We start from the raw sequence: 14,405 nt of genomic DNA, 5'->3' as shown, positions 1-14,405 counted from the left end.
TGTCCCTCAGACAACTGGGGGGCCGAAGCCAAAAAATAAATAATTAAATATTTTTTTTAAAAAATTAAATATATAAATAAACCAGGACAAATGTAGGACAAAATTTTCAAATGGAAGACACTTTTTTAAAAAAATGGAGGACACGCGAAAAAATTTGCTGATTTTTTTAAAAATGTTAACATAAATGCATGTTTCTGAGGTTTCTATAGACAATTGCCTCCCAAAGGCCCCGGCGGCAATCGGCGGCAGGACTGGGCTGGGGCCGGTCCCAAGGCCTCGCCGGGCCGCATCCGGCCCGTGGGCCGCAGGTTGCCTACCCCTGCTCCTGATGATGTTGAACTGCAGCTCCCAGCAGTCCTTGCCAGCAAAGCCAGGGGTGAGGAATACTGGGAGGTGCAGTCCAAACACTTCATTCCACTGCCTTGAGTCCCTATATTGAGAGAAAGGCGGGATATAAGAAAATAATAGTAATAATAATAATAATAATAATAATAATAATTCCCGCGCCTGACACAGAGCTCCTTCATAAAGCCAGAATAATGTCACTGAAGAAGAGCCTGCCTAGCCCTGCCTCCTTCCTTGCAACTCGCTTTTCCTTTCTCCTCCGATATTTAATATGGACTCTCTTCTCTCTGAGCAGGGCAAGGCTTTTAAAAAGGGACACACAGACACAAACAGTGGACCCTTGGTATCAGCTGGAGTTTGGTTCAAGGAACCCCTGTGAATACCAAAATCCAGGGATGTTCAAGTCCTATTAAATACAATGGCATCCCTTACATAAAATGGCAAAATCATTTTATATACTTTTAATACTTTTTTTGAATGTTTTGAAGCTGTTAGATGCTTGAATCCGTGGATAAAAAAAATTAATTGCAGAATCAGTTGTGGGTTTATGGCTTACTGTTTGTGTGTTGGGGTTTTCCTTTTTCCCCCTCAAGCCCCATTAAAGAAAATGAATTGTTGTTGTTGTTGTTATTGTTGCAATGAGCCCTTGGTATCTGCTGGGGTTTGGTTCCAGGACCCCTGTGGATGCCCAGGTCCATGGATTCTCAACACCTATTAAAGAAAATGGGTATTGTTATTACTATTATTGTTATTATTATTAAATAATAATAAACCCGCCTCAATCTTTTTGGAGAGGTGGGATAGAAATAAATGTTGTTGTTGTTGTTGCTGCAGTGAGTCCTTGTTATCTGCTGGGGTTTGGTTCCAGGACCCCTGCCGTGGATACCAAACTCCGTGGATCATCAAGTCCCATTAAATACAATGTCATAATAAAATGGTGTACCTTAAATAAAAATGGCAAAATAAAAAAAAAATGGCTTATTGGCGCATATATATATATATATATATATATATGACTATTTCCATGGCATGGATGCTTGGATCTGTGGATAGGAAATCCGTGGATACGGCGGGCCGACTGTAGTTACAGTAAAAGACTAAAGAATAGATTGAGGCACTTACACACGCACTATAGCTCCGTAATTCAGAAATTGAAAAGCCTCTTTTTCCTTTTGTACACACACACACACACACACCAGTCTCGGGAGACCCTTCCTACCTGGGACCTAAGGTCACTCGTTGCGGTTTACCCCAAATTCTAAGGAAACCTCTGGCAGTTTTCCCAGACTTGGAATGTAAGCAGGCGTTTCACTTTCTTCTTTATCCAGACAAAAACTGGAAAGACATAGGCCCCCTCCGCACTGCAGAAATAATCCTTAGGGTCCCCATAAGTTAAAAATGGCTCGGAGGCACACAACAACAATGTGAACCGACAGGGTCCCATGGCAGAAGAACAGGTTGAGTGTGTTGGGTTACAGCCAATGTGTCTACCCCAAAATGTTTAATAAGCTAAGGCTTTTTAAAATAAAACACCCAACAACAGTCCTGTGGTTGAAGCTCCTGGCTCTTGGGCTGGAATCAGGGTTTAGTGGATAGCCAAACATGCTTCCCACCTGGCATAAAAGAAATCTTAGAACGGCATTTCGTTTCTTCCTCTCTCTCCATTAGATGCTGTCGAATTTAGGGAAACATTGAGACTTCGCCTGGCAGCAAGGAGAGTTTCAAGATTTATGACAAACCGTGACATCAACCTCAAAAAAAATTCAAGTAAGCATTGAGCCCTCGTGACGCCATGCGCCTCCTCTGCCTGTCCCCTGCCCTTCCGTCCAATGGAGAATGAGAAGTGGGTGGTATGAAGGGCATGGTAGACAGACGTGGGGAGGACCCCACACTGGTCAGTAGCATGGGGGGGTGGTCTGAGTGTTGGACTAGGACTCCGGGAGACCAGGGTTCGATTCCTAACTTGGCCATGGAAACCTATTTGGTGACACTCTCTCAGCCTCAGAGGATGGCAATGACAGCTTAGGTTGCTGCTGCTCCTTCCTCCTGTCCTCACATCCCTTCTTCTGTGTCCAAGCCTGCTTTTCTTACAATATGTTCTGCATACATATTTGACAGATGTAGGGTGAAAGGATGCAGCCTTGCCTGACCCTGGAGAATGCCAACTGGGAACCATTCTGTTTCTTTGTGTTTTGTTCTGACAGTGGCCTCTTGTTGTAAGATACAGATTCCTCCTCAGGACTATCAGGTGCATTGGCACTCCCATCATGGCTTTAAGGGCCTTCTTCCATAGCCTTTCACGATCTTTGCTGTAGTCTATAAAGTACATGCTGATTTTCTTCTGGAGTGCTTTTATATTTTATTCAGACTCAAAAGTGAAGTCCCTTCTAATGGTCAGTCAAACTCTATCCACCTGTAAATTCAAGCCGTTAGACCTAGCCCTTCCCTCCGGAGGAGCAGCAGAGAACAGGCCTGACCCTTCCTCTCTGTGGAAGGCACTTGAAGGCAACAGTCATGGATGCCACACAAACAGCAATCTTCTCTTCACCCAGCTCCTTCAATGGCTCCTCCTATGCTTTGCTCTCCATGGCCTTCACAGGGTCCTGCTCCATCTTGTCCTTCTTTCTTAAAGTGAGACACCCAGAATGGACCCCAGGACCCCAGATTGTGAGGCCTGACTAGTGCAGAATACAGTGGGACTGTTCTTTCCTTCCGCTTAGAAACTATGCTTCTATGGCTTAAAATAAATAGCATTCGCCTTTTTTGCCGCAACACAACACTACTGGCTCATTTTCAGTTTCTGTTCAACGACAGTTCCAAGGTCCTTTTCTCATAGAATCGTAGAGTTGGAAGAGACCCCAAGGGCCATCCAGTCCAAGCCCATTCTGCCATGCAGGAAATCTCAGTCAAAGCATCCCTGACAGATGGCCATCCAGCCTCTGTTTAAAGACCTCCAAGGAGGGAGACTCATGTAGTACTGCTGACCCAAATATCCCACCCCCTTCATAACTATGCATTTTGGGGCCATGTTTGAGCAAAATGCTTTGACCTCTGGGAGTCCTGAGGGCCACAAATATGGCCCCGGGGATTGGATGAGGCCCACGGGCTGCTCTTTGCCTATGCCTTTGCTAGAGAGGAGTAGGATATGTTTGCATTCCCATGTCTTCAATGGTTCCAGTGTTTTAGGGATTGAAATACAGTGGGCCCTTGGTATCTGCTGGGGTTTCGTTGCAGGGTCTCCCGTGGATACCAAAATCCATGGATGCTTGTTCCATTAAATACAAGGACATAGTAAGATGGAGTCCCATATCTAAAATGGCAAATATAAAGGTGTGTTTTTTGAAATATATATATATATATATATATATATATATATATATTCTGAATATTTTGAAGCTGTGGATGGTTGAATCCGTGGATAAGGTTGACTATACTAATTGAAGATACATGAATGGAGTACAGTAATGAAGCCACAGACCTTTAAAAGCAGTTACATAGTTGTGGGGATGGGATCCTAGTGTAATGTAATACAGAAAGATGCAAACCATGCTACTATTTGATCTGACTTTAATCCTTCTGATGTTTTAGCCCGTGAAAAACTCCTTGCAGCCCAGAGCTATGCAGAAGTATTGTCAACGTGGACTAAAAGAATCAAAGACTTGGAAGAAGAAATCCGTAAGTTCCAAAGAGATGGTGAGGTTGAATTGTGAGAGTAAAGAGGGGAAGCTGGCCTGAGGTGGCACATGCCAAAAGTCCCTCTCCTTCTATGCAGCTCTGAAAGGTTCTGGGCCCCTGAACAGTTGGCAACCAAGCTGAAGATGAAATGGTTCCAAATGGTTCCTTTCATAAGGACCCAAACAACCCAGTTCTGCTTTGCTCTGTTTTGGTTACCGATGGGAAAGGAAATGGCCACTTCATAAGAGCCAAAGAGTCTGCTATTATACTATGTGAATTGCTTATAAAATATATATCTGTTTAAAGAAGAAGAGCCAACTAGCCACACAAACCATCCTGGCAAAGAGCAAAAGACCTTTCCTGGATGTTGTCCCTTGGACCAGGATTGTTAGAAATCTCCTTGCACAGGTGAAATCTGGATTCCCTTCGATGATGATGATGATGATGATGATGATGATGATGATGATGATGAAACTCTGGGCGAGAGCTCTGTCTTAGGAATTATGTATATATTTTCTCCTCATTTCTTAGCCCAGAAATAGAATCATAGAATCATAGAGTTTGAAGAGACCGCAAGGGCCATCCAGTCCAAGCCCCTTCTGCCATGCAGGAAATCCAAATCAAAGCATCCCCGACAGATGGCCATCCAACCTCCGTTTGAAGACCTCCAAGGAGGGAGACTCCACTACACTCCAAGGAAGTGTGTTCCACTGTCAAACAGCCCTTACTGTCAAGAAGTTCCTCCTAATGTTGAGGTGGAATCTCTTTTCCTGGAGCTGGCATCCATTGCTCCATTGGGTCCTGTTCTCTGGAGCAGCAGAAAACAAGCTTGTTCCCTCCTCAATATGACATCCCTTCAAATATTTAAACAGAGCTATCATATCACCTCTTAATCTTCTTTTCTCCAGGCTAAACATCCCCAGATCCCTCAGGCGTTCCTCATAGGGCAAGGTTTCCAGACCCTTCACCATTTTAGTCGCCCTCCTCTGGACACATGGCTCCAGTTTCTAAATGTCCTTTTTGAATTGTGGTGCCCAGAACTGGACACAGTATTCCAGGTGGGGCCTGACCTGAGCAGAATATAGTGGCACTATTACTTCCCTTGATCTAGACACCATATTTCTATTGATGCAGCCTAAAATTGCATTGGCCTTTTTAGTTGCCGCATCACACTCTTGACTCATGTTCAACTTATGGTCTACTTGGACTCCCAGATCCCTTTCACATATTGTCTCCTTAAGCCAGGTGTCCCCCATCCTATATCTGTGCTTTTCATTTTTCCGCCCTAAGTGCAGTACCTTACATTTCTCCGTGTTGAAGTTCATTTTGTTAGCTTTGGCCCAGCTTTCTAGTCTATTCAGGTCATTTTGAATCTTGATCCTGTCCTCTGGGGTATTAGCTATTCCCCCTAATTTGGTGTCATCTGCAAATTTGATAAGTATGCTCCCAATTCTGTCATCCAGGTCATTGATAAAGATGTTGAATAGCCCTGGGCCCAGGACAGAGCCCTGTGGGACCCCACTGGTCACTTCTCTCCAGGATTAAAAGGAGCCATTGTTGAGCACCCTTTGGGTTCGGCCGGTCAACCAATTACAGATCCATGTAACAGTTCCTTTGTCTAGCCCACATTTTACAAGCTTGTTTGCAAGAATGTCATGGGAAACCTTGTCAAAGGCCTTACTGAAATCCAGATATACTATATCCACAGCATTCCCTTCATCTACCAAGCTAGTAATTTTATCAAAGAAAGAGATTAGATTTGTCTGGCATGACTTGTTTCTCTGAAATCAGTTTTGGCTTTTTGTGATGATGGCATTGCCTTCTAGATGTTCACAGACTCTCTGTTTAATGATCTGCTCCAGAATCTTTCCTAGAACTGATGTCAGACTAACTGGACGATAATTGTTGGGATCCTCTTTCTTCCCCTTTTTGAAGATGGGGACAACGTTTGCCCTCCTCCAGTCGGCTGGGATCTCTCCTGTTCTCCAGGAGTTTTCAAAGATTATTGCCAATGGCTCCGATATTACTTTTGCCAGTTCTTTTAATACCCTTGGATGGAGTTCATCTGGTCCTGGAGACTTAAACTCATTTAGATTAACAAGGTGTTCCTCTACTATCTCTTTACTTATTCTGTGCTGAAATGCCCCTATTCTGTCCTCTGCTCCATTATCCTCAGGTTGAGCACCCTTTGCCTTTTCTGAGAAGACTGAGGCAAAGAAGGTGTTGAGTAATTCTGCCTTTTCTCTATCTCCTGTTAGCATTTTGCCATCTTCTCCACGCAGTGGCCCTACTATTTCCTTCTTCTTACTTTTGCTGCGGACATATCCAAAAAAGCCCTTTTTATTCTTTTTAACCTCTCGAGCAAGCCTGAGTTCATTCTGTGCTTTAGCTTTTCTGACCTTATCTCTACACTTGCTAGCTATTTGTTTGAATTCCTCTTTGGTGATTTCCCCATTTTTCCATTTCTTATACATGTTCTGTTTAAAATTTAGCTGAGCTGAAAGTTCCTTAGTCTTCCATCCTGGTTTCTTGAGACGTCTCCCATTTTTCTTTCTCACTGGAACTGTTTGAAATTGTGCCTTCAGTATCTCTCTTTTGAGAAACTCCCATCCGGCCTGAACTCCTTTATCTTTTAGTATTTCTGACCATGGAATCGCCCTCAATACTTCTCTAAGTTTACTGAAATCCGCTCTCCTAAAGTCTAGGATGCGTGTCTGACTCTGCCTGGCTTCTCCTTTCCACTGTATTACAAACTCCAGGAGAACATGGTCACTTCCACCTAAGGATCCCACCACTTGCACCCCATTAACCAAGTCATCCTTGTTGGTTAGGATCAGATCTAAAATAGCTGACCCCCTTGTTGCCTCTTCCACCTTTTGGACCATGAAATTGTCTTCCAGGCAAGTGAGGAATTTGCTAGACCTTGAGGATTTGGCTGAGTTTGACTTCCAGCAAATATCAGGGTAGTTGAAGTCGCCCATCACTACTACATCTCTCTTTTCTGACTGTGTGGTCATCTGTTCTAGAAAGATACCATCCAATTCCTCAGTCTGACTTGGGGGTCTGTAGTAGACTCCCACCGTAACATCCTTGTTGTTTCCCTCCCCTTTGATTCTTATCCAGATGCTCTCCACCTGGCCTCCATGATTGATGTCCAGGATCTCTTCACTGGTGTAAATATCTCTGACATATAGTGCTATTCCTCCTCCTTTCCTGTTTGGCCTATTTCTCTTAATAAGCTTATACCCCTCTATTTCCACATTCCAATCATGAGACTCATCCCACCAGGTTTCAGTGATGCCTATTATATCATATTTGCTTTGCTGTACTAGGAGTTCAAGTTCATCTTGCTTATTTCCCATGCTCTGTGCATTAGTGTAGAGACATTTAAGACCATTTGTTCCCTTTACTTGCTGCCTGTGCAAGTTTTTTTGCCTCCCACTTTTGGGTCCTTGCACTGTTTGTCTTGTTCCCTCTCTGTCAGTTTGACTATCTTCTCCAGCCTTTTTGCTTTCCAGAATACAGTCTCCCTCCCCTACATATCTCAGTTTAAAGCCCTCCTGATCAAATTCTTGAGGCTATTGGCAAAAATGTTTCTGCCAACTGGTGTGAGATGCAACCCATCCCTTGCCAGAGGTCCTTCCTCATGGAACTGCAGCCCATGGTCCAAGAATCCAAACTGTTCTTGGTGGCACCATCTGCGGAGCCAGTTGTTTAAATCCGCTATTTTCTTCTCCCTTCCTGGCCCATGCCCTTCGACTGGGAGAAGAGAGGAGATGACAACCTGTGCATCCACCTCTTTCAACTTCCTACTCAAAGCCTCATAATCCCTTATGATATTCTGAAGGCTATGCCTTGCAGTATCATTGGTTCCCACATGAACCAAAAGAAAGGGGTAATGGTCAGTAGGCTTGACAAGTCTTGTCAGCCTCTCTGTCACATCATGGATCTTTGCCCCAGGGAGACATCAAACCTCCCGAGACATCTTGTCAGGGCCACAAACCACTGGTTCAGTGCCTCTCAGCAAAGAGTCCCCCACGACCACCACTCGCCTCCTCCGAGGCTTAGCAGCGGCCGTTCCCTTTAGTGGAGCTCTCTGGGTCCCCTGCTCTGTCCCTGAGGTCTGTACCTGCTGCTTTTCCTCGTCATCCTTGATAGTAGAGAGAGATTGAAATCGATTATGTAGCTGCAAGCTTACAGAATGTTCCCTGGTTTCCCTACTTCTGTGTGTGACATTCCTCCAACTATCTCCTTCTGTTGTGTGTGAAGTGACCTCCTCCTCTCCAGCAACTTCCTCTGTGTGTTTCCTGTCCAGGACCATCTGGTCCCTTCTGGTCAGGGAAACCTCTTGCTCCCTATGATGCTGAAGTGTAGCGACCTGGGCCTCCAGCTGCTGTACTTTCTCTTCTAAGAGGGCTACCAACTTGCACTTGGGGCAGGTGACGTTCCCCATATCCCTAGGCAAGAAGACAAACATCCCACAAGTGTTGCAGGTGACTGCAGCAGGGCCTTCAGTGTCCATTATTATTATTATTATTATTATTATTATTATTATTATTATTATTTATAAAGCGCTGTAAATATTGAGAAGTCTTAAGGAGGCTCTGAAACAAAACTGTGGGTTTCCCCTGCTAAACACAAGTGTAAAGACCCCCTGATGGCTTGGCCTTTGTCCCCAAACTCTGTCCTTGAGTTCAATTCACTGGCCTTATAGTTATGTAGACTAGCTCCTTTCAGAGCAAGTCTCTGACTCACTTCCTCTGAGCAGAAGTACCCACAAGACCCTTAAGGAAAAGGGAAAAGAAAATGTGGGAAATTAAAGGGCCCCCTCTAACAATGTTCCCAGGCCAGCTTCTCCTATGTACTACAAATCCTCCTTGACTATATAACCATTTTTTAAAAATAAAAATAAACAATTTGCACGCCGTTAGGCATGCGCCTCCCCCAGCACTTAAAGAGAATGAGGCTTCTGTCCACTCCCCCCAAGATCCACAGCAATATCCCAAGTTTAAAAGGGTCAGATCTCACCAAAGCACATGGAGAAAGAAAACCAGCTTTCCTCCTTGAAAGAGTGAAATAGAATCCTCTTGGTGTTTTACACACGTGTAGCTTCCCTTACACACACAGGCGTCCTTTTTACAGTCCCAGTATCATGTCCACATCTGTCCTGTTTCCAGCTGGCGAGGGCTCAGGCGAGTAACCGTTATGTAAAGGAGGGCCACCAAAATGGTGAAGGGTCTAGAAACCATGAAGCCCAGGAGGAGAGACTTAGGGAGCTGGGTACGCTTAGCCTGGAGAAGAGATGGTTAAGAGGTGATATGATAGCCCTCTAAATACTTGAAGGGAGGGAGCAAGCTTGTTTTCTGCTGCTCCAGAGAATAGGACACAATGGAGGCAAGCTCCAGGAAGAGATTCCAGCTCAACATGAGGAGGAACTTCCTGACAGTAAGGGTGTTGGACTGGATGGCCCTTGCGGTCTCTTCCAACTCTATGATTCTAGGTTCTTTGGGAAGTTGAGACCAGTCTGGTTGGATGTACTTCCAACAGATTTCCCCCAGAAGTTCCGAGAGTGCGGGGCAGATTATATAGGGAGAGGCGTTCCTTTAAGTAACTGGGACCCGAGCCATGTAGGGCTTTATAGGGGATAACCAACACCTTGTATTGCGCCTGGAAGCTAAATAGGTAGTCAATGAAGATCTTTCAAAATAGGTGTTATATGGTCAAATTTCAAAGAACCAGTGACCAATCCAGCTGCTGCGTTTTGTACTAATTGAAGCTTCCGAACTTGCTCCAAGGGTAGTCCCATGTAGCGCGCATTGCAGAAATCAGGGCAAGAGATTACCAGTGCAAGTACCACTGCTTCAAGGTCCCTTTGGTCCAAGTAGGGACACAGTCGGTGTATTAATCGAAGTTGGTACCAAGCACTTCTGGCTGTCGCATCTACTTTAGGAGGAACTTCCTGAGAGGAAGGGCTGTTTGACAGTGGAATACATTGCTCCCTTGGAGATTGTGGTGGAGTCTCCTTCCTTGGAGGCTGTCTTTAAGCAGAGGCTGGTTGGCCATCTGTCAATGGGGTGCTTTGATTGAGAGTTCCTGCAGGGCAGAAGGGGGCTGGACTGGATCAGGGCCCTCCTTGGGGTCTCTTCCAACTCTAGGATTCTATGATCCCCAAGAACTGCCAGGGGAAACCAGGCCAGTCCCAAGGCTTGTCGGGGCTTAAAAACAGAATTATGGTCCAGGCAGTCAAAGAAGAGAAAGCAGTCATGACCAGAGTCCAAAAGTGAGGGAAGAGTTGCTGAAAAGGTCCATCGCAAAGCAGACTCCAAAGAGAGCCAGGGAGCCAGTTTGGAGGCTGTTCTTCTCTAGCAGCGGATGGAGTGAATATATCACCAGCAGTTCATCCGCCCAGCTGCCTCCTTAGCTCAGTCTCCTGCATTTAAACTGGAGAGCCATTGCCTGACCATCATCATCATCATCACCATCTTGGCTCCGATGAATAATATCACTCTAATAACCGGTCTTTGGGAGATTTAGTGCCTCTGGGAGAAAACAACAACCACAGTTTCTGTAGTGAGCGGCAGTTTGGAATCAATTGCAGAGTAACGAAATGGGTGCAATAGAAAGGACACAATAGCAGATGTTTTTAAAGAGATAAATAAATAAAAGCACTTCCAAGAAGTGACACTTCTTGAAATGTGCCACTTTGATTCCTCCGTTCTTGAGCAGAATCCAGATGACGGTGTGGGCGGAGCTGGGGGTCCCGCTTGCATCTTTGCTGGGTGTCTTCCCTTCCCACCACGTGCGAAACAGCCTTACTCCCACGCAGGATGGGAGGCAGTCAAACTTTACTCACAACTATTAACACCACAACAATTGGGTGGCCCACAGTCCCTCCACCAACTGAAACAGGGTCCAGCTGTTAACTTCACAGCAAGACCTACTCAGTCCAAGTTCCAACAAAAAGGGGTTCCTTTCCTCCAGCCCCTTCCTTCAGCCTGGTCTTCCTTGACAGAGCGAGGGGTCTGGGCACCGGCGTTCAGGCTGGGGTGCCCACCATTCTTCCTCGAAACCGCAGCCTGTTTCTTTTCCCCAATCCTCTTCTGGGGAATAATCAACCCCTTTGGAGCCCTCTGAGCTTCCCAGTCATGCCTTCCTTCCCTACGTCCCTCTCTCCTCGGACTCTGCTCTACCCTTCCTCTCCCTCGACCGACCGGCCGCCTCTCCACGCCACCGTCTTCTGCATTCCAGCCTTCCTCCCGCTCCCTTCTTATACCTCCCCCTGGCTTCCTGGCCCCGCCCTGCCTCCCTCAGAGGCTCCTCCTTCTTCTCCGCCCTTGGAAGCGCCTTCCCTGACTCCACCCGATCAACCCTCCTCTCACCTTCGCCCACCTTACTACAGACGGATGGTGCAAAAGTCCCATTGGCAGTACCTGATAGACTATCAAATTGGTCTCTTGCTATCCCTGCGGTTGCCATTACCATCAGCACCAAGAAGAAAGCATTGTGTTGCTGAAGGTTGAGTCTCCCTTCTCCCTTCCGAAATCTGAACTGCTGCAAAATCCAACATTGCCCACGTTTGCTTTGTGATCATACACCAACTTTGCTTCATGCACAAAAACATTGAAAATGTCGTGTATAAAATGACCTTTAAGTTGTGTTTATAAGGTGCAATAGAACATAATTGAATTTCATGTTTAGACTTGGTTCCCATCTCTGAGATGTCTCCTTATGTATATGCAAATATCCCCTAAATCCAAAACATTCCACCAAAACACTTCTGGACACCAGCATTTCAGAGAAGGGAAACTCAACCTGTATATATAACAAACTTATCTGTCTGTAAATGTACATACATACTTTGACTGTATATCTGCATGGACTCTTCACAAACTAGCTTCTCCTGAATCTTCTCCTCTGTATTCCCCCATCCTTTCTTCTTTCTTCTTCTTCTTCTTCTTCTTCTTCTTCTTCTTCTTCTTCTTCTTCTTCTTCTTCACACTTTCTTGGTTTGGATGGCAGAAGAAATTGAAAGCTTAATTGTGAGAGACTGGGAAGTACACGATAACAGCATCTATTATTTTGAGCACGAGCGTATGTCGTTTCAAAAAGCGGTGGAATTTTGTGCGACCAACAAATCCTTCGTGGTCACCGTTGAAAAAGAAACAGAAGAGGTGAGCAGAACCTGGGAGACGTCCATGGCAGGTCTCAATGGCTGGCCTTTCGATGCCATGCTGATTCCTTGTGCTTAGATGGGTTATTGTGGGTTACTGTGTCTTGGGAGTTTATCAGACGTGAGTTTTTGGCGATTTTTCCTGCCTATCACGCAATGTTAGCGTCTCCAGCGTTGCGCAATAACATGAAAGCGTGATGTTCTTCCAGACGCCATTCATTTCTATGGGAGCCCGTTGCGCAATGCTCCCGTACTTTTAGCGTCATTCCTCCCCTTTTGGGGCATTACGGGGGAAAAGGGAAGCCAGACCTTTGTCTCCCGTTATCCTTGCGAATGCGTTGCAAAATGGTTTGGTGTGGTAGGCAGCAGCAAAATGCAACGCAAAAATTACTGATTGCAAAGTTCCCATGATGCAGGGCTGCTTTTTCACCCCATTCCCTTCCGGTGGCCTTCCTTTTTCAGGACAACTCCAGGGGAAGGGGGGGGGGTTGCTCTGCCCTGCATGAACACCAAGGAGGCTGAAAATTTAAGGGGCCACTAAGGATCATCCATTCCAGCCCCATTCCTCTGCACTGCATGAACAGGAATGGGGCTGGAATGGATGACCCTTTGGTGTCCCTGACATTTGCAGCCTCCTAAGTGTTCATGCAGAGCAGAGGAATGGGGCTGGAATGGATGAGCCTCAGGGACCCCTTACATTTGCAGCCTCCTGTCAGGGGCTCCTAAGGGCAAATGTCAGGGGTCCCTAAGGGTCATCCATTCCAGCCCCATTCCTCTGCCCTGCATGAACACCGAGGAGGCTGCAAATGTCAGGGGCCCCTAAGGGTCATCCATTCCAGCCCCATTCCTCTGCCCTGCATGAACACCGAGGAGGCTGCAAATGTCAGGGGTCCCTAAGGGTCATCCATTCCAGCCCCATTCCTCTGCCCTGCATGAACACCGAGGAGCGTGCAAATGTCAGGGGCCCCTAAGGGTCATCCATTCCAGCCCCATTCCTCTGCCCTGCATGAACACCGAGGAGGGTGCAAATGTCAGGGGCCCCTAAGGGTCATCCATTCCAGCCCCATTCCTCTGCCCTGCATGAACACCAAGGAGGCTGCAAATGTCAGGGACCCCTAAGGGTCATTCCAGCCCCATTCCTCTGCCCTGCAAGAACACAGAGGAGGCTGCAAATGTGAGGGGCCTCTAAGGGTCATCCATTCCAGCCCCATTCCTCTGCTCTGCAAGAACACCGAGGAGGCAGCAAATGTCAGGGGCCTCTAAGGGTCATCCATTCCAGCCCCATTCCTCTGCCCTGCATGAACACCGAGGAGGGTGCAAACGTCAGGGGCCCCTAAGGGTCATCCATTCCAGCCCCATTCCTCTGCCCTGCATGAACACCGAGGAGGGTGCAAATGTCAGGGGCCCCTAAGGGTCATCCATTCCAGCCCCATTCCTCTGCCCTGCATGAACACCGAGGAGGGTGCAAATGTCAGGGACCCCTAAGAGTCATCCATTCCAGCCCCATTCCTCTGCCCTGCAAGAACACCGAGGAGGCTGCAAATGTGAGGGGCCTCTAAGGGTCATCAATTCCAGCCCCATTCCTCTGCCCTGCAAGAACACCGAGGAGGCTGCAAATGTCAGGGGCCCCTAAGGGTCATCCATTCCAGCCCCATTCCTCTGCCCTGCAAGAACACCGAGGAGGCTGCAAATGTCAGGGACCCCAAAGGGCCATCCATTCCAGCCCCACTCCTCTGCCCTGCAGGAACACCGAGGAGGCTGCAAATGTCAGGGACCCCAAAGGGTCATCCATTCCAGCCCCATTCCTCTGCCCTGCAGGAACACCGAGGAGGCTGCAAATGTCAGGGACCCCTAAGAGTCATCCATTCCAGCCCCATTCCTCTGCCCTGCAGGAACACCGAGGAGGCTGCAAATGTCAGGGGCCCCTAAGGGTCATCCATTCCAGCCCCATTCCTCTGCCCTGCAGGAACACCGAGGAGGCTGCAAATGTCAGGGACCCCAAAGGGTCATCCATTCCAGCCCCATTCCTCTGCCCTGCATGAACACCGAGGAGGCTGCAAATGTCAGGGGCCCCTAAGGGTCATCCATTCCAGCCCCATTCCTCTGCCCTGCAAGAACACCGAGGAGGCTGCAAATGTCAGGGACCCCAAAGGGTCATCCATTCCAGCCCCATTCCTCTGCCCTGCATGAACACCGAGGAGGCTGCAAATGTCAG

The 14,405-nt window shown here is 47.0% G+C and overlaps 2 protein-coding genes and 1 pseudogene across 6 annotated transcripts in view; 2 read left to right on the top strand and 1 right to left on the bottom strand.

The window, feature by feature from the left end:
* LOC149278102 (uncharacterized) overlaps nucleotides 1-14,405 on the top strand; it is a 250,232-nt pseudogene that overhangs the window by 31,515 nt on the left and 204,312 nt on the right.
* LOC149278109 (uncharacterized) overlaps nucleotides 1-14,405 on the bottom strand; it is a 705,984-nt gene that overhangs the window by 660,083 nt on the left and 31,496 nt on the right. The window lies entirely within an intron of this gene.
* Nucleotides 1-14,405, top strand: part of LOC149278110 (C-type lectin domain family 4 member K-like) — a 35,558-nt gene that overhangs the window by 11,184 nt on the left and 9,969 nt on the right. For 4 of the 5 annotated variants that reach the window (XM_089502356.1, XM_089502358.1, XM_089502357.1 and 1 more), the window contains 3 exons: nucleotides 2,014-2,112; nucleotides 3,934-4,020; nucleotides 12,040-12,191. In XM_089502356.1, coding sequence (XP_089358482.1) covers nucleotides 2,014-2,112; nucleotides 3,934-4,020; nucleotides 12,040-12,191 — 338 coding nt within the window. The remainder of the gene's footprint in view (nucleotides 1-2,013; nucleotides 2,113-3,933; nucleotides 4,021-12,039; nucleotides 12,192-14,405) is intronic. The other variant, XM_089502359.1, reaches the window with a different exon arrangement.

Source organism: Sceloporus occidentalis, unplaced genomic scaffold (genome assembly GCF_023333645.1).
Source record: "Sceloporus occidentalis isolate IW3139 unplaced genomic scaffold, rSceOcc1.0.p SCAF_201, whole genome shotgun sequence".
In the NCBI taxonomy this organism is placed as follows: domain Eukaryota; kingdom Metazoa; phylum Chordata; class Lepidosauria; order Squamata; family Phrynosomatidae; genus Sceloporus; species Sceloporus occidentalis.
This window is presented reverse-complemented; position numbering and strand designations above follow the sequence as displayed.